This window comes from Hyaena hyaena, unplaced genomic scaffold (genome assembly GCF_003009895.1).
Source record: "Hyaena hyaena isolate Hyena2069 unplaced genomic scaffold, ASM300989v1 scaffold_1365, whole genome shotgun sequence".
In the NCBI taxonomy this organism is placed as follows: Eukaryota; Metazoa; Chordata; class Mammalia; order Carnivora; family Hyaenidae; genus Hyaena; species Hyaena hyaena.
Window position 1 is genome coordinate 218,278 of NW_024081994.1, and position 25,212 is coordinate 243,489.

General features: G+C 35.6%; 3 protein-coding genes across 3 annotated transcripts; all 3 read left to right on the plus strand.

The window, feature by feature from the left end:
• On the plus strand, positions 1 to 942 carry LOC120225253 (olfactory receptor 8K3-like). Its single transcript, XM_039223505.1, has one exon. The coding sequence runs from the start codon at positions 1 to 3 to the stop codon at positions 940 to 942; it is 942 nt and encodes a 313-aa protein (XP_039079436.1).
• An 11,303-nt stretch (positions 943 to 12,245) lies between these two features.
• Positions 12,246 to 13,187, plus strand: LOC120225249 (olfactory receptor 8K3-like). The gene is given in 1 exon segment (XM_039223500.1): positions 12,246 to 13,187. A coding segment is annotated over 1 exon segment (942 nt).
• Positions 13,188 to 23,966: 10,779 nt separating this feature from the next.
• On the plus strand, positions 23,967 to 24,923 carry LOC120225239 (olfactory receptor 8K3-like). The gene has a single exon (XM_039223492.1). It carries the CDS (start codon positions 23,967 to 23,969, stop codon positions 24,921 to 24,923), a length of 957 nt encoding a protein of 318 aa, XP_039079423.1.
• Positions 24,924 to 25,212: the final 289 nt, after the last annotated feature.

A 25,212-nucleotide genomic window follows, 5' to 3' on the forward strand; every position in this document is an offset into this window, starting at 1 on the left:
ATGGAAAAACACAACCTGACAGTGCTGAATGAATTCATTCTCGTGGGAATCACACAACGTTCTGAGCTGCAGGCTCCATTGTTTGGACTCTTTCTCATCATCTACATAGTCTCAGTGGTGGGTAACTTGGGCATGATCATCCTCACCAAGGTGGACTCCAGACTGCAAACGCCCATGTACTTCTTCCTCAAACACCTGGCTCTCATTGATCTGGGTTATTCAACAACTGTAGGGCCAAAAATGTTAGTAAGTTTTGTTGTGGAAGAGAACACAATTTCCTATGTTTTGTGTGCAATACAGGGAGCATTCTATGATATGTTCATTGTTAGTGAGCTTTTCATTCTGTCGGCTATGTCCTATGACCGCTACGTGGCCATCTGTAATCCTCTGCTCTATTCAGTCATTATGTCACAAAGGGTGTGTCAGGTGTTGGTGGCAGTCCTCTATCTGTACAGCACACTTATGTCTCTGGTAGTCACCATAAAGATTTTTACTTCCTCCTTCTGTGGCTATAATATTGTCAATCATTTTTACTGTGATTGTCTTCCCTTGTTATCCTTGCTGTGCTCAAATAAGCATGAAATTGAATTGATGATTTTGATTTTCTCAGTCTTTAATTTGATGTCATCCCTTCTGATGGTTGTTGTGTCTTACCTGCTGATCCTGGCAGCCATTGTCAGGATGAACTCCGCTGAGGGTCGGCACAAGGCCTTTTCTACCTGTGGGTCCCACCTGACAGTGGCCACAGTGTTCTATGGGACTATGATATTTATGTATGTGCAACCTGAGTCCAGTCATTCCTTTGACACTGATAAAATGGCGTCCATATTTTACACCCTGGTGATCCCCATGCTGAATCCCTTGATCTATAGCCTGAGGAACAAAGATGTAAAATATGCTTTCCATAGGCTATGGAAAAAGTTATGCAGTACCTTTTCTTAAGTTTATTATATACTTTGTTGTTCCTATGAATTAGATTATCAAATTAAATATCTCTATTAATTGTTTCAGAGGGAAAACCAAGGATAAATGAATTCAAGCTATGTATCTAGAGATTGACTTCTATGTACCAGTCATAGTTTGAAGTGTTCTGAATACACTGTGAATAAATAATACATATAATTCCATTTTTGAGGTAAAGACAGGAGTTATAAGCATCATAATTAGGCATGTGTTAGTGCAATAGAATGGGGGGGGGCCTAAATTCTAACACCAATCTAGGAGTTTAGGAATGTTGTGTGGGAGTGAAGAAGAAACCTTTGTACAGAAAGAGTTAAAGTGACCCCTGTGTTATTCTCAACTATCACAATGAACTTTCCAGGTCTATGTATTATGTGTATGTAGTTTCTCTGTAAGTACGTTCTTTCTCTTTAGCCTACACAGGCTTCTATAGGGGGTCTAAAACCCAGTTGATTGTAGTTTTTATCAAGTTCCATGTATTGCACTAACTTGAAGTCATCAGTCATCTGAATTTGCTCCAATATCTCTCTTCCATTAGAGGTCTTTATGTCCTGGTTTTTCCTCATGAGCGCCATTACTTTCACTTAGGAGCTTCAGAGAGCCTATAGACAACACACCCTTGGCATTTCAACAATCCAGAATATGAGCACAACACCTAATTTTGTCTAAATGCATCCATTTATCTATAGTAGCAGATAAACCAATTGAATTAAGTTTCATGGGAAGTTTCTGGGATTTATAAGTTTCCTCCCAACTTGGTCTTGATTCTTAAATGCTTCATTTTGGTGTAACAGAGTTACTCTTTATAATGCGTCTAAAAATCAAAGATAATTTTTGTGTATAGGTCACATTTTAGTTTTTGTATGTTTGTATGTAAAGTCCACTCTATCAAAAATTAGGTATTGCCTCTCTTTCATATGGCTAACTTTCCACAAATTTGGTTCAAATGAGTGTATACTATATTTTGATTAGGATACATTGTTTGACTACATAATTCGATGATCCTGTATAGAGAAAACAAAAGGAGATGATACCATGATTTGGACTGTGAACATGTGATGTTGTTGGGAGCCATTCTGAGCCCACTAGTCAAGAAAACTCCTGGTGAGGTTAAAGCAAGTTTGCACAGTCTCTTGCCCATCAGATGACAACTGATATCCACTCCCACTCAATTATTTCTGCTTGAGCATCGAACCCCCAAGGTACCTTGTTGACCAATATCGGGAGTGACTTGTCCCCTTATTCTGGCCCTGGTATGATGATTGCACCTTGTGAAGGAACTTATTGTGGAAACTTCTTCTTTTGATTATGGGAACAGACATTGTGTCTCCAGCAGGTCCTGTTTCCCTCCATACTTTCCCTAGAGCTATGAACAGGCTATTGACCTTTACTCATAAGATTGATCTTTACATGTACAATTCTGTTTCTATGGTTCCGTTAGTCCAAGATGTTATTACAGCTCAACATTAAATCAACTAACCAAAAATGTCTCTCATGCCCTAGCTATTCTAGAAATCATAAAACCAGACACAAAGGTAAATGCACTCAAAGAGGCTATTCTATGTATTGGAAATGAGCTAAAGTCTTTAAAGGTATGGTTGGCTCTCCAGTGCCATAAGGAATATAACTGGAAAATCAAGTCTTGCCCGGAGACAAAGGAGCCTAACTTAGAGAGAAGGAATGGATAATGGCAGTAGATAAGTTACTACATATCCCTTTGCTAACTGATGATGTAAAGCAGCCCCTTCCCTAAGGCCTACATTCCACAAACACCTTCCCTTACCCTGGCAACTGTGATGAGGATGGATAAGAGTATTACAAACCTATAACTTAATCTTGGTGTTATTAAAATGTGAACCCCCTGTTATTTTCTTAGTTCTCAAACTCACTATAATTGGGGCAGTTCTGTAAAACCTGTTTCTGTACATTTTCCAAAAACATCTTATCACAGAGAATTATCCATTGTAAAATTCCATTTTCTGATGCCATGTTAACATTTGACCTATAGATAAAGACACCAAAACCAACAGGACAGAGATGCCGGCCTGGTGACCAGAAAGAATCTCAGGGCTCTCTCACTCCTTCCCTTGCTGACACCGTCCATCCTTCAGGGACCCCTGGACCGGCCTGGAGCTGGACTCTGGCATGATATGAAATGTATGAAACCACACCAATTTATATACTTGTTGTGGATTTTGGACATACTTCTCACATAACTCTCCCCAAATCCCCCTTTTTTAAAGTATTTTAATTATCTTTTTAAAAAAAATTTAACGTTTTATTTATTTCTGAGAGAGAGAGAGAGAGACAGCATGAGAAGGGGAAGGTCAGAGAGAGAGGGAGACACAGTATCCAAAACAGGCTCCAGGCTCTGAGCTAGCTGTCAGCACAGAGCCTGATGTGGGGCTTGGTCCCATGAACTGTAAGATCCTGACCTGAGTTGAAGTCGGACGCTTAACCGACTAAACCACCCAGGAGCCCCACATTTTTATTATCTTTTTGAAAGCCAAAAGCCTATTTACATTTTAAAGAGACTGGATTATTTACTAAATCCTGCATCATGGAATAAAATTACTCTGAAGCCAATAAAATTTGAACAAAAATAATTCATAAAAAATATATATGTGGCAACATATAGTCATGTGAAAATAAATATCATTAATTTCTTTATGGTTTATTTTTCAATTATTAGGAACAATTATACACCTAAGTATGCACTATGCACATATAAATATAAGAAATAAATATAAGAAAACACGTGTTTCTTGGATTATATATGTTGGACAGAGTTACAGTGAAATGTTAAAAATATATGGATTTGAAAAAGCAAACCATGAGTAAACATAACAGAATATCTTACTTCTAAAATAAACATTGGAGTGCTCTGATTAGCTTTAAGATTATAAGCCAAAAAAAAAAAAGAAAAAAAGAAAGCATTATGATATGTATGATATGTAACTCATATTAAAAAGTATTATATTTTTATTCACCATCTTAAAAAGTAAACAAACATCTAAAATATTTAGGCATTTCACTGATACGTATTTACCCAAGAGAAAAGACAGCACATTCCATTGCAAGTATGTGTATATGAATGTCCATAGAAACCTTATTTATAACAGTCAGATACTGGAAACAATTCAAAATATTCTCCCACTTGAGAATGGATGAACAAATTATGTAATATCCAAGCAAGTGTATATTTATTACAAAAAGTAATAAATTATTAGTATACACAAGAATATGGATGACACTCAAAATTATTATGCAGAATCAAGGACATCAGATTTGGAAGAGTAGACAATCTAAAATTAAATTTATAAGAAAAAATTCAAATGCAAACTCATCTATAGTTACCCAAAATAGATCATATGAAAAGTCCCAGGTAGTGCAAGGAAATGGTGTAAGAGGCATACAGCTTGGAGGGGCACCTGAGTGGCTCAGTCAGTTAAGTGTCTGACTCTTGATTTCAGCTCAGGTCATGATCTCACATCATGGGTTTGAGCCCCACATCTGGCTTGGGATTCTTTTTCTCTCCCGCTCTCTCTGCCCTTCTCATGTTCTCTCTCAAAATAAAAATAAAAGAAAGTTAAAAACTAAAAAGAGGCATACATCTTGGAAAAAGAAATGAAATTGTTCCTAGTGACAAGGGGTTGTAGTCTTACATAAAGCCTCAAGGAATCCCCTCACAAATGTGAGTTCATCAAGAGGACAGTATACAAGATCAATACACAAATATTTTGTAGAAATCTAAATTTTAAAATATCATTTGCAACCACACAAGTATAATGAAATATACCTAGAACAAAACTCAGAAAATATATGCAAGATCTGAATGCTGAAAAAAATGCTGATTAAAGAAATCAAATAATATCTGAATAAATTGCAGGACATACTGAGTTAATAGATTAGAAAACTCGACCTACTAAAGATATTAACTCTTCCCAAACAGATCTATAGGTAATGCAATCCAAACAAAATACCAGAACATATTTTATAGATACAGTTGTCTTTATATTAAATGTGTATAAAAGATTAAGGACTTATCCTAGCTAAAATGCATGTACAAATATAGAATAACATAGAGGAACACATTCTATTCCATGTTAAGTTTTATCAGATAATGATAACAATCAAAACTGTGTAGATTGGTGAAAGGAGATGTATAAAGCAAAGGAACATGATACAGAACTCAAAAATAGAGTTTCATAAAAAGTGCAACTAATTTTTCTTGAAGGGGGTACTAAATTTAATTCAATAAACGAAGGATAACATTTAAAAAATAATTTTGGAAGATGGTGGCATAGCAGAAGGACCTTAGGCTTTCCTTGTCCTAAACACAACTAGATGACAATTAAATCTTTCTGAATATCCAAGAGATGGACCTGAGGACTGACAGAACAAATTGCTCAGCCAGAAGGAAAAGGAGACCATATCATGGGAGGTATGTGGTGCTGAGGCATGGTTTGGAGGTGTGCAGAGGGGAGGGATCCCTGATCCCAGAGAGGCTAGAGAGCTGAATATACTATGTATACACACAAGGAGAAGGTTTCCCCAAAGCCTTAGGCTGGGAAAAATGAGAGGGGTTAATTTTCATGAGTTTTTGTGAACAGCAGGTGGAGATGTAAGAGGTCCACAGGCTTGGTGGGGATAGAACTCGGAGGCACTAGCCTGCTTCTGGAGCAGAGCCAGGCAGGCACACATCCCCAAGCAGAGGGTGAGATCTGAGGATAATCTAAGACACACAGGGAAAGACTGTTTGCTCTTCTGTGAGATGTAGCGTTGCCTCTCTGAGAACAAAAGAGCAGGTAGGTGCCATTTCCCTCCCTCACCCCTCAGTATAAACCAACTTAAGTGGACAACACAGCGCCAACCCTGGATGCTCAACCTGCTTCACCAAGCACCTTCCCACTGCACTTGCATGGGCTGCTTTTCATGACAAGTGTGCCCAAAGACCAGCGCAGTGGGCCCCTCCCCTGAAGAACAGCACAAACCCCACCCACAGTGTGCACCACAATTACTGACTACAGAGTTCTGCAAGCTTTCAGCTCTAGTGGAAGTAGCATTAGGTCTCTTTAACAGGTCCGCCAGACCACACCTAGCTAAAACTCGCAACAGTCTGGCCAAGTTCAAAACACTACCCACTGCAGGCAAGGAGTCTCGCAAATGACTGGCCTGAAGGATAGAGTAGCTGAAACACAGTAGGAGGAGCATGCGGCACACTCCAGAGACACTCCCTGAAGCTCCAGGCCGTGGACACTACATGACCTCTTCTTCATAAAGCTATTAGTCTCAGGAGCAGGAAACATAACAGGGTTTTCTAACACACAGAAGACAGAGACTTAGACAAAATGCCAAGATGGAGGAATTCATCCTCAAAGAGGAAAAAAACAAACAAACAAGAAAAGTTTATGGCCAGAGATCTAATTGACAAAGACATAAGTATTGTGCTTGATGCACAATTTAAAGGAACAGTCATAAGGATACTCACTGAGCTTGAGAAACGCATAGAATACTCCTTCATAGGAGACACTGCAGGGATAAAAAGGTTAAAAAATAATCAAGCAGAAATGACAAATGCAATAACTTAGATTTGAGAAAGACTAGATACAATGTCCACAAGGATGGAAGAAACAGAGGGAAGAGTAAATAATATAGAAGATATAATAATAGAAAGTGATGAAGCTGAACATGAAAACACAATGAAAACGCAATGATACAAAAAGCCTTTGGGATGAAGCAAATCTGTCAAAAGACGGAAGTAGCTAGCAGCAGAGGCCTACCTCATGAACTGTGAGCTCATGGCCTGAGCCAAGATCAAGAACCAGACACTTAACCTACTGACCCACTTAGGCTTCCCATATATATAATTTTTAAGGGAACAAACTCAGGGCTATTCACTGAGACTGTACACTGCAATGATATTGTTGGTGATAGCTGAGAGTTAGACACACATTTATCATTAAAAAATAAGTGAAATATGTTAAATTTGTATCATGGATTATAATACAGAAAGCAGCAAAAAATGTTATATTATCTATGCACAGCAAGTAATTAAGTGATAACTGTAGCAATGAAATTTCTAGAAATATAATACACACATAGTTATGCATATATCAAATATTACATTTTGCCAAGGATAACTTGATAAATTAGGCAAATATCAAGTACAAAAGAGCATGTTTCAAGGTGGGCCAGAAAAATTGAAATGATTTGGACCCACGGGAATGAATAAAATGTTGCACTGTGAAATTAAAAAGAAAAACAAAATCAAAGAAGTGGTAACTAGTCAGTGATGGCAACTCACTATGCAATGAGAAGGATATACAGTGAATTTCTGCCTTGGAAAGAAGGATAACAATGAAAACAAAATGATATGCAAAGAAACAATACATCACAGTTGCTTAATGTATGATTTTTATCCTATGTACAATTTTAAAATAATGTAATAGAACAGAATTTATCAATTATCTACCATGTCACCACTTTGAGGAGACTTCTGTGGAAATGGGAACTTCTGATAAACCTGCCTTAAATATATGACATTTTATCAAGAGTCCTGTGCAGTGAAATGAAAAGTAAAGTATTAGTAAAAAATAAGAGTGAAATAAACAATAAATAAATAAATAGTTAAATAGATGAGAGAGAAATAGATGATAGATTATAGGTAGATAGATGATACATAGATAGGTAGGTAGATGATAGATGATAGATAGATAGATAGATAGATAGATAGATAGATAGATGATAGATAGATAGATAGATAGATAGATAGATGTTAGATAGATAGATGGATGGATGGATAGATGATAGATGGATAGATAGATATAAACGACAGATAGATAAATGATAGGTTATAGATAGATAGATACATACATACATGCATAATTTATTCACTAGTGAGTAAAAATTATCTCAGCCTGTTAATGGACAACCTCCAGGCACTCTTTAATGCTCTCATATGCTTTAGCCATCATAAACAAATTGCTCGGCATCTCCTGAGGGAGAGTCTCAAAAGGTGAAGGGAACCCATAAATTGTTCTCAATATGCGATGTTAAGAAATACAAGACAGAGGCTTCCTTGCATGTGAAAATGACAGAAAATCTGTGGTGTCTCATACTACCAAATATTCACAACGTTCCAGTGATGTTTCGTAAGTTCCACTTTGACTTCCTGGCAAAGCCCTAGCAAAATATGACCATTTCTGATTTTGTTTCCTTTGCTTTCCAGTAACCATAGTGCCTAAGCAGGAGTAGGAATCACTTCCTTTTAACTTCATACTAATTTTTTGAACGTTTTCACATGGTGAGAGGCTAATGCTCCTGTGCATCTGTGAAACTTCATACTGTTAACACAAAACTTATGTTTAACTTTATAACATAAAAACTTATGAATAGTTTTATCTCAAATGGAGACCAAAACTGAGAGTGAACCATGCACAGCTGAAGAGATATGACATTTTTAAATTGGCAGAATTAAGAAACTCAGGTATCATCTTTGATTTTTATCTTTCCAAATACTTATTTAGTGATTCTAGCCACTAAATGTGATTCTCTCAAAAATAATTTCATGAAGATTATTAAAGTAAATGTATGAATACAATTATCACCTGATATCTTGAAAGGAAAAATGGATTGTCATCTCACTTGAGGTTTGCAAAGCCTTTTTTGGAATTAGGAGACCTTTAAGTACAAAATTTGTGGTAATGGAATGATGTTCAGAATATTCTTTATTTTCCAGTAGGATCTGACAGAAAATGGGTATAATAATCTCAAAGAATACAGCTTAAAAAATAAATATCAAACACCTGAATAGTTCAGTTGGTTGAGCATCCAACTCTTGATTTCAGATCAGGTCATGATCCTGGATTCATGGAATCCAGCCCCATATTGTGCTCTCTGCTGAGACTGCTTAGGATTCTCTGTCTCTCTGCCTCTCTCCCTAGCTCATGCTCCTTCTCCCTCTCTCTATTAAAATAAAAATTATAAATAAATACATAAATATCAAATATTCAGCAGAGATCATAAACTATGAAAGAACAATTTGATTTTTTCTTGAAAATGTTTATTTCTTTTGAGAGAGAGAGTGTGTGTGTAAATGAAAGACAGACAGAGAGAGAGGAGAGAAAATCCCATGCTGGCTCCCTGTTCAGCACAAAGCTCAACCCAGAGCTCAATCCCACCACCTGTAGATCACGACTTGAGCTGCTATCAAGAGTGTGGCACTTAACTGACTGAGCCATGCTGCTATTCCTATTTGATTCTTTTTATAAAACTTGAAATCTGATGAGATTAAGTGCTTTTAACATCCTCCACCTCATAGAAAAGTTGGTACTTAAAAAGTGCTATTTATTATTTTTTTAGGCTTCCACGATTATAAAGGAAGACAAAACAAAGCAGAAAGATGCTAACATGCAAAACTCAAGATGTATACTGCATTTTGATTGCATTTACTGAATATTTTTATAATATTGTCGTCTACTGATACACACTAATATATTTCTGTTATAAAAAAGGTGTGTGCAACAGAGCAGTGTAGATATCAAGAGGTCACAAACATATAAAGGAAGGCTTAGGTAAGTTAAGTGGAAATTACATATTATTACCTTTATATTTAATGTTGTGAAATTGTATGTTTTTGTCTGCTTATAGGTCATTCAGGGACTTCTGACTTGCAATTTTATTGCAGACAGTATCAGTTCCTTTTTTTATAAATGTTTTTTATTTATTTCTGAGAGACACAGAGAGATACAGTGTGAGCAGGGGAGGGTCAGAGAGAGAAGGAGACACAGAGTCTGAAGTAGGATCCAGGCTCTGAGCTGTCAGCACAGAGACTGACGCTTGGCTGGAACCCAGAACCATGAGATCATGACCTGAGCTGGAGTCAGACAGTTAACCTACTGAGCCACCCAGGCACCCCCCTTTTTTTTCTTTTTAAACAGAAGCATTGATGGCCACAATTTTTTAAACCAAAACTCATTCTATTACCTTAACATACCATCTGCTTCCTACTCTGGCATAGATTTTAATCTCTGGGTATTTAGGATATTTAGATGCATTTTATGTGATTAAACACACCTTTATCTGTATTGTTTGCTATATAATAGGTTGAAGGGTTCTCTGTGGACTTAATGTAGAGAAAGATTTCAAATCACATCCAGGGATCTATGTATAGATCATCTTTAGTGTATTATATATTATTATATATATTATATTATATATTATTATGTTATATTTATTATATTATATATTATATTTATTATATCATATTAATTATATTATTATTAATTATATTTATTGTATTTATGGCATTATATTTATTGTAGTATATTTAGTGTAGTATATTTTGTTTCTATGGTATTGTGTCTCACAATGACTTTCAATATTTTCTTTAAAGCATTCTATCCTTTAATTCAAAGTGATTTTTCATAAAATTTCTTTATGAGAACCTTCTGGTACCAACCCTTTATTCCCCTCCCAATTTCACCATGTTTCCTTACTTTCTTGCTTGATAAAGTATATATGATCTATTACATAAAAGTTAGTATACCTGTGTTTTAATAGGAATGCCATAAGGAGAATAGTTGTTTGTTTTTTAGAGAGAGAGTGAGAGAAAGAGAGCATGAGCCAGGGGCTTGGCAGTGGGCGGGATAGAAACTCCAAGCAGACCCCACACCCAGGGGGGAGCTGGACATGGAGCTTCATCCCATGACCTTGGGATCATGACCGGACCTGAAATCAAGAGTTGAACACTCGACCAACTGAATTATCCAGGTGCCCCAGGGGAAGAATAATATTTTTAAGCAAATTTATATTCAAATGACTTATATTAAGACATTCCTAAAATTGAGACTAAAATTAGAAGATAAGTAATCCATGGAGTCAAAACATGATTGTCCAAATTTTGTCATGCAATAAGTAGTGAGGTATGTCCTAAACCATTTCCTCATCTATTCACATTATAGCCCTGACAAAGAATTTAAGTCCCAGTCCAGAGAATGTGCAGGTATATGAGTAAAGGAAGTAGAAACATTTCAGGTAAGTTACTATCACTATTAAAAAAAAAAAAACAAGCTGGGATGCCTGAGTGGCTCAGTCGATTAAGTATCTAACTCCTGGTTTGGCTCCGGACATGATCTCCTGGCTTTGTGAGTTCGAACCGCACCTGGGGCTATTCACTGAGAACGCAGAGCTTCCTTGGGATTCTCTGTCCCCCTCTCTTTCTGCTCCTTGCCGGTCTCACTATGTCTCTCAAAATAAATAAAAATAAACTTGAAAAAAACCACAAGCAAACAAACAAAAAATCACAATGTACTTGATATTTGCAAACTATTTCCAGCTGTTTCCATTTTCTACACAAAACTCTTTAAGGAAATGTCAATTTTATATATGAGAGTTTTAGTCTCTTCTAGACTTTTATTTTCATATATCTCCTGGTATGTTTCACCATATAAAAAATAATTCCCACTGTAATTTGTCATACTTTTCTTTGTCATACACCTATTAAATATCTGTCAAGTATGTTAACTTTCCAGCTAGTTTCATAATAATGTATTTCATAGGAACATATTTTGAGTAGTGGATTTTATACATGTGGGAAATTTGTGTTTTAAATTTTTTAATATAATTAACATGTGTTAGGCCATATGATTGATGTATTTTATAAATGTGATTGTATCATATAAATCATAGAAATAATAATACTTTAAAGAGTAGTAAAATAATCACCCATATATCTGATTTCTAAATTTTTTAACTTGATTTTTATTCTTGGTTTAATATTCATATCTATGTACCTCCTCCTATCTATCATCTACTTATTTATCATCTCTCTCTCTGCCTCTCATCTATCTATTTAATTATATCATCACCGTTTCTTAACTTTGTTATTGTTGTTATTCCTGGATGAATATTGCTATGGCCTAGATATTGGATATAATAAGATATTTAACAACTTAACAAGTGTCTAACCATTTGAAGCCAGTAGAACCCTAAGTCCCAGATGTGGCAATGAAAATATCCCTAGACAATGGATAATGTTCTTTGTGGAGGAAAATGGCTCCAGTTGAGAACTGGTCATCTATTTCCATTTCTCTTTCTTTATCTAAGTATGTATAGTAGTCTTTGTGGGAGATTATTTGTTTTCAAATATCCTAAATTGAACAGATTAGATGTATCTTATTTATACTAGTTAGGTATACAAAAACCTCTCCCAGGAGATGGTACATGAAATCTATTGACTATAATGATGTATCTATCCAGAATAGATTTCCTACTAAACTTGGATGGAAAAATACAACCTGACAGCACTGAATGAATTCATTCTCATGGGAATCACAGACCGTCCTGAGCTGCAGGCTCCTTTATTTGGGCTCTTCCTCATCATCTACATAGTCTCAGTGGTGGGTAACTTGGGCATGATCATCCTCACCAAAGTGGACTCCAGACTGCAAACACCCATGTACTTCTTCCTCAAGCACTTGGCTTTTACTGATCTGGGTTATTCAACAACCGTGGGACCCAAAATGTTAGTAAATTTTGTTGTGGATCAAAATGCAATCTCTTATTGTTTCTGTGCTATCCAGCTAGCTTTCTTTCTTGTGTTCATCATTAGTGAACTTTTTATTCTGTCAGCAATGTCCTACGACCGCTATGTGGCCATCTGCAACCCTCTGCTCTATCCCATCATCATGTCACAGAGAGTGTGTCAGGTGCTGGTGGGAATCCCCTAACTCTACAGCACATTTGTGTCTCTGCTAGTCACTATAAAGATTTTTAGTTTATCCTTCTGTGGCTACAATGTCATTAGTCATTTCTACTGTGACAGTCTCCCCTTAATATCTTTGCTGTGCTCAAATACACATGAAATTGAATTGATTATCCTGATCTTAGCAGGCTTTAATTTGATTTTCTCCCTTGTGATAGTTCTTGTGTCTTACCTGCTGATCTTGGCAGCCATCATCAGGATGAACTCCGCTGAGGGTCGGCACAAGGCCTTTTCCACCTGTGGGTCCCACTTGACAGTGGCCACAGTGTTCTATGGGACTCTGATATTTATGTACGTGCAACCTGAGTCCAGTCATTCCTTTGAGACTGATAAAGTGGCGTCCATATTTTATACCCTCGTGATCCCCATGCTGAATCCCTTGATCTATAGCTTGAGGAACAAAGATGTAAAATATGCAGTACAAACAATGTGGAAAAAAGTATGTAATCTTTTTTCTTAAAGTTTAGATACAATATGATCCCCATAAATCAGATTGTGAGCTTCAAACTTTGTTCTGTATGTCTCTAGAAGGAAGAATAATAAACACAAATGTGTTCAACATACATTTAGAAGTTGTCTTCTAAGTGCCAATGTGTTGTAAATACATTAGTATAAAAAACAGGAAAAATAGTTGCCTTCCTTGAGGGGGAGAGATGCATTTTAAATATAATAATTAGGTACAATTTTTAGTACAGTGGAATTGGTTAAGACACCATATACCATAGATGCAGGTAAAAGAGTGGGTATGCCATACAGGAGTGAGGAAGAAAAGGCCCAAAAGGAGAGTTCAGATGATTCTTGTGTTGTTCTCAACTGTTAGAATAGATCTCCCAGTGCCTGTGTGTGTGTGTGTGCGCACGCGCTTGTGCATGTGCGATTGTGTCAGCATATTCTTCTTTAACCTTTATATTCTTCTTGTGGTATGTGTTGAAATCAAACTTGTTGTGGCTTCAAAGAGACTCTGATTGGAAGTCATCAGTCGTGAATTTGGTCAAATGCTCCAGTACCACGTGGAGGATCTTAATTTCCTGCTCTTCTCATCAGTTGCAGTTGTTTCTATAGACAAGCCCTAGAAAATCTATTGACTCATACTTAGCTATTCAGTGACTCACAAAATCATGCAACATCTCATTTATCTGAATCAGTCCATTTCTCTATACCGGTGGATATACAAATTAAGATCAGTTTTCTTGATTATAGTTAACAGTGCTCCATTATATCCTTTAAAGTTGCTAAGAGAGTAATTCTTAAAATTCTCTACACAAAACAGAAATGGTGCTCATGTGACATGCTGAAAAATGTAGCTAATGCTAAATTGTAATCATATTGAAGTACATAGTGCATCAAATCAACATATTGTACATCTTAAACTTAAACAATGTTGCATGTCCTTTATACCTCAATAAAGCTGGAGAAAAGATATGTTTCTTTTTTTAATGTTTATTTATTTTTTAGCAAGAAAGAGAGACACAGACCATGAGCAGGGGAGGGACAGAGAGAGAGGGGGACACAGAATCTGAAACAGGGTCCAGGCTTTGTGCTGTCAGCACAGAGCCCGATGTGGGGCTCGAGCTCAAGGACTGCGAAGTCATGACCTGAGCTGAAGTCAGATGTTTAACTGACTGAGCCACTCTGGCACCCCAAGAAAGGTATGTTTCTTGAGGTCTCCCATAGAAGCTTCCAATTTTTGATTTTTGATTTTATATTTTATTGGTGTCTTGATTTCTAAACACTTGTGTTTGTCTAATGAGATTGTTACACTTTCCTATCTCTGAGAAATAACAATACTTATGGTTTAAAATTCATTTTCTAATTGGCTTTGTGTCTTTGCATAAGAGGTCTATTCTTTGTTGAATTAGGTTTGCCACATTTTCATGGGATGACTTTCTTTGGCATCGGTTCTTATAAGTGTGTAATATATTTTTACTGAGATCCATTGTTTCACTGCATTGATTTGAAAATCCCTCACTAGGAACCACAAAGAGATAATCCCATAGTTTGTTCTATACTATATTTCCAGTGAAAATTTTGTAAGATGTGTATCTTAGTCATTCATGGAACTTTATTTACATAACAGAGAGACTGCTCTGTTTTCTCTGTCCTCCATCATGGAAAAAAAAATTATACATAGCCAGTCAAATTTGAATAAAAATAACTCTTTGGAACAAAAAACTCCACTATCTATATATTTTTATGTGAGGACAAACTAAAAACTTTATGTCACTGATTTTTTTATTTATTAAGAAGACATATGCACTGAGCATGAATTTTGGAAATATAAATACAAAAAGATACTTTGTTTCCTAGAGACAAATATTCATTATTGGTGGCTGCTAAGATTATGAAAATGTTTAAATTGATATTTTTGGTTATAAATTTCCCCAAATTATCCTTAGTGAATGATGAAGACTTTTGTAATAGACAAAAGTAGAAGTCTCCCATATATGAATCTGAAAACTATAAGCTAACTCAACAATACCCACTATCCCACATCTAAAATAAATCCTGTAACTTTCATATTCCCTCAAATGATAAACCAAAAAGAGAACAAAATGCATTGAGATTTACAAAATTTGAAAATATTTTTTATTTTAAAAGTTAGTCTCTATTTCACTACGAAGGACACCTAAAATTATTTCAGAAAGTTTAATATTTCACACAAAATTGAAAAATGCAAAAAAAAATCAAGAATAGGTACATAACTGAAATTTGTACTGATGTTATGAAGAATGTTAGAAGTTTTTATATCACACAGTGATGATTCAGAAAGATTAACAAAACTTTAGAATATAAAAGGTACGAAGAATTTAGAGACACAAAGGGTGTCTATTTAAAATATTTGTTTTAGGGGCACCTGGGTGGCTCAGTCGGTTGAGCGTCCGACTTCAGCACAGGTCATGATTTTGTGGTTCGTGGATTCCAGCTCCGCGTCGGGCTCTGTGCTGACAACTAGCTCAGAGCCTGGAGCCTGTTTCAGATTCTGTGTCTCCCTCTCTCTCTGACCCTCCCCTGCTCATGCTCTCTGTCTCTCAGGAATAAATAAAACAAAAAAATAAAATATTTGTTTTAGGTTAGGATATTAACAATAGGTGTGTTATATACTTTTATATTAATGGACACTAAGAAATACTGTATTAAAAAATCCAGGATGGAAGGGATTTCAAAATAGAAATATTTATGAAAAATAACTGCCACCAATTCAAAATCAAGTCCAGGAGTCGATTGGGGAACTCTACTAAATGTTTAAGTAAAATGAATAACAAATTACACACATTTTCTTCTAGAAAACTGAAGTGAAAAGTCAACTTTCTTTGAGGAGTGCTTTCCCCTGATGTTAAAAGCAAAAGCACCATAAGTAAAGAAAATGACAGAACAATATAAATTATGATTGCTTATGCAACGATTCTAAGAGTTTTAGCAAATGGAATCTACCAAATTAGGCTAAGAGAACCTATAGAAAAAAAGCAATCGAACTGAAAAGTGAATTTACTGTGTGTGTTTTTTTTTTTCAAAAAGAGATTCAAGATGCAAACTAATGTTTATTTCTATAAACAACCCAGGAAAAATTAGAAATGGAATTTCAAAACACCTGCTAAAAATGTATCAAAAACTATATAATACTTAAAGATAAATATGAAAAGAATACATGTACACATAATTAAGAAACATTGTTATAAGACACTAAAGATGTAAATAAGTGAGAGAGAGACTATGCTTATTTTATGGAATGTTAAATACTGTTAAAATACCAAACTTTCTCAAATGTATCTATAGGCTCAATACAACTCCAACAAAAATCCAAGCAGGCGTTATTTTTTTGTGAGGAACTGGGAAGCCAAAACATAGACTACCTGATTTACTTTATGAAGAGAAACAGAGCTGTAATATAAACTTTATGAAAAATACTAACTGATTGCAAGCCCCATTCCAAAGCTACAGTTGTCAAAAGGGTTTGGAACTGGTATAAAACTTGACAATTAGATCAATGAAACAAAATTGATAGGCCAAAAAAGGACCCATGCATATGTGAACAACAAATTTTTCACAAGGCAAAAGAAAAAGACTATTTGTTAAAAAAAGAACAGACCTTATAATGAATGATGATGGGCTAATTATATATGTATACACACATATATATAATTTATATGTAAGTTATAAATTATATATAAATTATATATACAACTCAAAACTCAATAGTAATAATAACAGACCTCCAGAATGGGCAAAACATTTGAAAAATTCTTCACCAAATAATATATAAAGATGAGAAATTTGTACATAAAAAGTTGCTTAGTATCATTGTTCACTGATGAAATCCAGTTTAAAACCTCAATGGGATAACACTCTAAATCTATTAGAATACCAAGCTGTCGGTGAGCATACAGAAAAACAGAAAATTTAGTGCATTTTTGATGGAAAATAAAATGGCATTGCTATTTGAAAATACTTTGTTATAAGCATCAGTGTCTTAACACTTTATTGAGCCTTTCCACTCCCACGCACTTTCTACACAAGAGAAATGACAACACATATCCTTATAAGACTTGTACCCAAATGTTCATAGCAACTGAAAGAGTTCAGAACATGTCACTTCCAAATCTGCTACTTTGGCATATTGATCACTTTGCGCTGAAGATGCAGAAAACACAGGAAGTACAAGAAGGGCACTCTGAACTCTCCTTTTCTCTCTGAAAGCAGTAAATGAAATGCCCAGGTCAAAGATGGCCTTCTTATACCAGAAGAGGAAAACACCCTCATCACCAGAGATGGAAGCTCAAACCCAAGAGAAACCTATACAAATAGAGCCTGATAAAATAACTCTTATCTGTTTTTAGTCCCCACAAATATTTTAGTTAATCTTCTACAATTGCCATTTATTTTTCCACTTAAAATTTTTTTTTAATGTTTATTTACTTTTGTGATGGAGAGAGAGAAACAGAGACAATGTGAGCAGGGGAGGGGCAGAGAGAGATGGAGACACAGAAACTGAAGCCAGGCTCCTGGCTCTCAGCTGTCATCACAAAGGCCAACGTGAGGCTGGAACTCTCAGGGCGTGGGATCATGACCTGAGCCAAATTCCAACGCTCAACCAACTGAGCCACCCAGGCACCCGCCCCTATGATTGTCACTCTTTGTTCAGCTTAGTAGGTAAATACTTGACCCAGTCAATTCTTTGGGTTTTCATTCTTCTTGTGAAGATTCTCACGTACATATAAAAAATTACTAAATAAAATCTGAATGCTTTTGTCCTATTAATCTCTTATGTCAGTTAGATCTCAGGCCAAGGTGGAAACATTAAGATGGTAAAGGAGGAATTTTTCTTCCCCTTCAGTTTTATTGAAGTTTTATTTGTAATGTTCCCAAACCAGAAACCAATATAATGTATATATAATTCAACTATATATTATATATAATAAGTATAATAATACATATTACACATACACACACATAAAGAAACAAAAAAATAAAACATTCAAACCCCCCACATATACTGAAATATGTAGTTAGAAACAAATCATGTACAAGATCTGTATGCAGAAAAGTACAAAATAGTAATTAAAGAAATCAAAAAAGATCTGAATAAATTAGTAGGCACAGTGAGTTCATAGATTAAATGACTCAATACACTAAAAATATCCATTTTTTACAAACCAATCTATATATTTAATGCAAACCCAGCAAGATTTTTTGTAGTAGCAACTTTATACTGAAACTTACGTGACAATTCAAGGAACTAGCAGAGATAAAACACATTTTAAAATGTAGCATAATGAGGGTCTCCTGGGCAGTGTAGTCAATTAAGAAACTGACTCTTGATTTTGGCTCAGGTCATGATTTCATTGTTTGTGAGATCAAGCCCTACAATGAACTTTGCACTGGCAGCATGCGCCTGCTTGGGATTCTCTCTCCCTCCTTCTCTGCCCCCACCACTGTTGCTACTCTCTCTCTTTCTCTAAAAATAAGTAAAAATTAAAAAAATAACAATAACATAAAGTAAAATGTACCATAATGAGGAAGAAAACAATCCACTCCATGTCCACTATGTAGCCACAATAATCAACACTATGTGCAATTAGTGGAGATACAAACACATAGATCAACCTTACATAAATAGACCTCTGGAAATAGTTCAACTAAAATTTTGTAAAGACACAAAGGTAGTTCAATAGACGGTGAATTGCCTTAAAAAATGGTGGTGCTGTATTTGGGAGTACAGAGGCAAAAATAAACAAACAAATAACATTGACTTAAACCTTATACAAAAATAGAATAACAAAATGAATATCAACTTAAATATAAAATGGCAAACTATAAAACATTTAGATACAAACATAAGGGAAAACCTATATTGGGGACCTCAGGCCAGTGAAGAGTTTATAGACATGACATCAAAAGCATAAACTCTAAGTGTAAAGACAGTAAAACCATGGTTTGTGAGCTTATTTCATTCTGGAAACATGCCTGTAATCCAAAGCGCTTGTATATCAAAGTCAGTTTCCAAAGAGAGAGAGAGAGGAACCATTGACTCAGATGTGATCATGTGATGTTTGGCATCACGTGTTATTCGTATTGCAAGACATTGCTCGTTATCAAGTAAAAATTCATTAGAAATGTTTGCTCATCTTGAGGACCACTCACAGAACAGGTTACTTGCAATCCAAGGTTTTACTGCCTGGTAAACTGGACTTCATTCAAATTAAAACAACCTATAAATCACACTCTTGGATACTTATCCTAAGTGAATGAAAATCTATGTTCATATAATCATTTTTAAGTGAATGTTTGTAGAAGTTTTACTCATAATAGTCAAAAACTGGAAAGGACTCAAATGCTTTTCAGTGAATGAATGATTAAATTAATTGATACCATGCCATATTGCTCAGTAACAATAAAGGAATAAATGATTTGTAGACACAAAACACAAATGAATATCAAGAGAATTCTGGTGAGTGAAAAAATCAATCTAAAAAGATTACAAGTGGCATGGGCAACTGGGTGTCTCAATTTGTTGAGCATTCAACTTTAGCTCAGTTCATGATCTCATGGTGGGTTTGAACCCTGCCTCTGGCTTGCTGCTGTCAGCACAGAGCCTGCTTCAGATTCTCTGTCTCCCCCTCGCCACTGTCTCTCTGCCTCTCCCCCAATCACATATTCTCTCCTCTCTCTCTCTCTCTCAAAAATGAACAAACATTTTTTAAAGATTACAAATGGATTTTTTTTTAATTTTAGAGAGAGAGAGCATTAGAGTATGCATGAGTTGGGGAGGGGTAGAGGGAGAGAGAGAATCTTAAGCTGACTCCAGGCCCAGGGCAGAGCCCCATCCGGGGCTCCATCCCATGACCCAGGGATCATGACTTGAGCCAAAATCAAGAATGGGACCTTTAATGGATTGAGACATGAAGGCGCCCCACAGGATGGTATATTACTTATACAACATCTTTTTTTAATTATTATTATTATTTTGGTTTTTGTTTTTAAATTTTTTAATTTTTTTACAAATAGTTTATTGTCAAGTTGGTTTCCATATAACACCCAGTGCTCATCCCTACAAGTGCCCTCCTTCATGCCCATCACCCCCCCTCCCCCACACACCCATCAGTCAGTTTGTTCTCAGCATTCAAGAGTCTCTCATGGTTTGCATCTCTCCCTCTCCCCCACTATTTCCCCCCTTCTTCTCCCCCAATGGTGTTCCGTTAAGTTCCTCCTAATCCTCCTATATGTGCAAACATATGATATTTGTCCTTCTCTGCCTGACTTATTTCGCTCAGCATAACACCCTCAAGATCCATCCATGTTGCTACACATGGCCAGATTTCATTCTTTCTCATTGCCACGTAGTATTCCATCGTATAGATAAACCACATCTTCTTGATCCATTCGTCCATTGGGGGACACTTAGGCTCTTTCCATACAACATCTTTTAAAAGATAAAAATGTAGTGATGGAAAAAAGATCATTGGTTACCAGGAATTAGTAACAGTGGCAAAAGCAGAGGCAGGAGTGTCACTACAAAGAGATAGATAGATGGGATTTCGTGACAAGGGAATAGATCTATTTTGGGGGTCGGGGGTGCTCAGAATGGAGCCACTGGACTGGTACACTATGCACTAAAAAGAAAAAAAATAGAAGAGAAGCAAACAGACAGTTGGAAATTCACAATAAAATGAGAAGTAACTAACTAATTTCTGTCCCTACAGGAAAAGTAAAAACAAGAGTAATCAATCAAAGAAGCAGCACCTCATATTTGCACACTGTATTATTTTAATTACCTAAAAAAATAAAAATAATGTGATAGGAGAGTGTTTAAACACTTCTTCAATGTGCTTTTCATTCCAGGAGACTATTGTGGAAATGCAGATTCTTGTTGGAATCCCCTATAGATTTGATATTTTAATCAAGAGTCCCATATATGCAACAGGAAAGTTAACCAAGAGTAAAAAATAGGAAGGAAGGAGGAAATGAAGGAAGGAAGAGGGGAAAGGAGGGGGAATAAGGGGTAAGGAATGAAGAAAGGGAGAAAAGAAGGAAGGAGGGAGGGAAGGGGAAGAGAATGGAAGAGAAGGTGGAAGGAAGGAGGGGAGCGAGGAAGAGAGGAAGTCAGGAAGGAATTCAGAAAGGAAGTCAAAAGGAAAGAAAGAAAAGAAAGAGAGAAAGAAAATACAGTGAACACAAATTTTCTCTGATAATTAAAGGACAACCTTGACATTTTGTTATGCTCGCAAATACTTTTGGGATAATCAACAAGTTGCTTAGAATCTCCTCAGGGAGAACTTCAAAAGCTGAAAAAAAACATAAATTGTTCTCAGTATGCCACGTAAGAAACACATGAGGGAGTCCAGACAGAGGCTTCATTACAGGTAAAATGACAGGATTTCATGGGGTATCTTATGTTCCCAACACCAACAATGATCAAGTGACATAGGCAAAGTTCTGATTTAATTCAATAGCAAAGCGCTAGGAAAAAATTGCCATTTATGATTTAGTATTTGGTTTTGTTTTTGTTTTGGGAGGATTTTGTTGTTTTGTTTTGGTTTTGCTTTTCTTTTCTATTACTCCATAACCCCTAAGCAGGAATATGATACCTATCCTTTTCTCTTCATATTAATTGTTTGACTATTTTCACCTGGATTGACAAATAAATATTCAAAAGCATCTTTAAGGCAACATCACGCTATAGCTTATAAACTATTTATTTTATATAATTAATTATATCTCCAACACACACCAAAACTGAGATCAAACGAAGCATGGCTAAAGAGATATTCGTTTTTAAATTTTGGCAAAATTAAGAAGCTGTAGGTGCTGAGTCTTTCATTTTGATGTCCTTCCAAATTCTTAATTATATAGTGACCTCAGGCTCTTTTTTGTGACCCTCTCGATATAATTTAAGATTTAATGGTTAAAATAATTTAAATTATTTTAAAATACAGTATCTCTTTATCCAAAGGGAATTTTTTTCAATGAATCTTTGTTAATATGGAAACAATGCCCATGGCTGCTCATTCTCCCTATTTGCCTAGATTTTCTCATTCTCTATTGGGTTCTTGTATGATGAAGTATATTTGATTTGTCACATGCATGTTAGTACATGTCTAATTGACATGAAAACGTTCCTTGGGGATGATTTTGTTTTAAGAAAGTTTATATGAAAAGAAACTTATTCTTATATTTTGTTAAAATAGTTAGGGAAATTGGAAGACAAGTAATTAAAACAATAGTACCTGATGGTCCAATATAGTTATGGAGAAGGGGCTAAGCGTAGGGTCTGCACTAAGCTGCGTTCCATCTTACTTGACCAATTCTGCACCTGTTCATAATCATAACCTGGACAAAGAAGATAAGTCACAGTCCAGAAGAATTTACATATAAATATGTAATAAAGCCTGCTTTGAACTAAGTTTTTGGAAAAATTTTTAAAAATCAAAAACAAGAGCATCTGAGTGGCTCAGTCATTTAAGCATCCAACTCCTGATCTTGGCTCAGGTCATTATCTCACAGTTCATGAGTTTGAGCCCCACACAGAGTTCTAGTCTGACAGTATGGAGCCTGCTTGGCATTCTGTCTCTTCTTCTCCCTGCCACTTCTCTGCTTGCATGCTCTCTCTCACTCAAAATAAATAAATAAACTTAAAACAAATAAACACAAAAAACACTATGTACATGATTTCCAAGTAGCATAGGTAATTGAATAATTCAATTTTCATTTATCCCTCTCAATAGCCCTACGCAAGGAAGTATTGTATTGTATATAAAAATAGTTTTAAGTATAACTTACCTAAATTGGTCCAGATTAACTTTGATATATGTCACAAATGGAGGTATAACAGAGACTATATTACATAAATATATCTCATTTATTTATGCAATAAAGACAAACAATTCTCAACTGTAATCTGTTGTAGTTTTTTTTTTTTTTACACACATGTCCAATATCTGTCAAGTTTGTCAACTATTTCAGCCTGTGTCACCTGTAGGTGTAAAGGATTTTATAGGTCTATGTATTGAAGTAATGGGTTCTGTATATTTTTAGAATTTGTGATTTAAAATTTTTATTGTAATTATTATGTAATTGCATAATTTATTATATATTGACATATATTAAGTCATATTATGAATTACAATGTTTAAATGTCATTGTGCAATTGCAATTATATAAGTGATTAATTGACTTTATAAAATAGAGTGCAATATGGTTTAGATGTGTTATATTCAAATTTAAACATAGATTTCATTTTTAAAAATTTTCCTATACATATCTATGTCCATATCTATCTCTATATGTATATGTGTCTGTATCTACCTATGTATCTATTTCTTTATCTATCTATCTATCTATCTATCTATCTATCAATACCATTCTGGTTTCTCAAACTTGGCACCATTGGTATTTCTGACTGGATTTTCAGTACTGCAGGATGTTTAGAAACAAACTTCTAATCATCACAAGCCCATAGAGCCCCACCTTCAAGTTGTGACAACCAAAATGTCTTCTAGACATAGATAAAATGACATTTGGTTATAGTAAAAATTGCCTCTAGTTGAAAACTACTGACTATCTGTGTTTATGTTATACTAGTCTTGAGGGAGATGGGTGCATTTTCAAATATATGAAATTGAAAAGTTTGGATGTATTTTATTCATACGAGTTTTGCATAATAAAAATCACCCAGGTGGCAATGCATGAAATCTATTGACCATGCTGATGTCTCTATCCAGAAGAGGTTTACTGATAAGTCTGCATGGAAACACAAAATCTAACAATTGTCAATGAATTCATTCTCATGGGAATCACAGACCGTCCTGAGCTGCAGGCTCCTTTATTTGGGCTCTTCCTCATCATCTACATAGTCTCAGTGGTGGGCAACCTGGGCATGATCATCCTTACCAAGGTGGACTCCAGACTGCAAACACCCATGTACTTCTTCCTCAGACACCTGGCTCTCACTGATCTGGGTTATTCAACAACCGTAGGACCCAAAATGTTAGTAAATTTTGTTGTGGATCAAAATACAATATCCTATTATTTTTGTGCTATCCAGCTAGCTTTCTTTCTTGTATTCATTGTTAGTGAACTTTTTATTCTGTCAGCAATGTCCTACGACCGCTATGTGGCCATCTGTAACCCTCTGCTCTATCCCATCATCATGTCACAGAGAGTGTGTCGGGTGCTGGTGGGAATTCCATATCTCTACAGCACATTTGTGTCTCTGATCGTCACCGTAAAGATTTTTAGTTTATCCTTCTGTGGCTACAATGTTGTCAGCCATTTCTATTGTGACAGTCTCCCCTTGTTATCTTTGCTGTGCTCAAATACACATGAAACTGAAATGATTATTCTGATTTTAGCTGGTTTTGATTTGATTTCATCCCTTGTGATAGTTCTTCTGTCTTACCTGATGATCCTTATAGCCATTATCAGGATGAACTCTGCTGAGGGGAGACACAAGGCTTTTTCTACCTGCGGGTCCCACCTGATAGTGGCCACAGTGTTCTATGGGACTCTGATATTTATGTACGTGCAACCTGAATCCAGTCATTCTTTTGACACTGATAAAGTGGCATCCATATTTTACACCCTCGTTATCCCCATGCTGAATCCCTTGATCTATAGCTTGAGGAACAAGGATGTAAAATATGCAGGACAAAGGATGTGGAAAAAAATATGTAATATTTTTTTCTTAAAATGCACTGTTTAATAGGATTACCATAAACGAGGTCATGGATTTAAAATTTTTCTCTACGTGTCTCCAAAGAAAATAGGAAACACAAATGAGTTCAACATATGTTATATGTTTATATATTGTCTTATGTAAGCTAGACATGTCCAACTGCCATAAATTGATTTGTGAACAAGATAGTAAAATAAAAAATTGCCTTCCTTACAAGAAATAGGTGGATTTTGTATGTAAATCAAGTGAATAGTATAGTACAGTAGAATGTGTTAGATGGATATACACACAGAGAGACACATACACATAAAGCTGT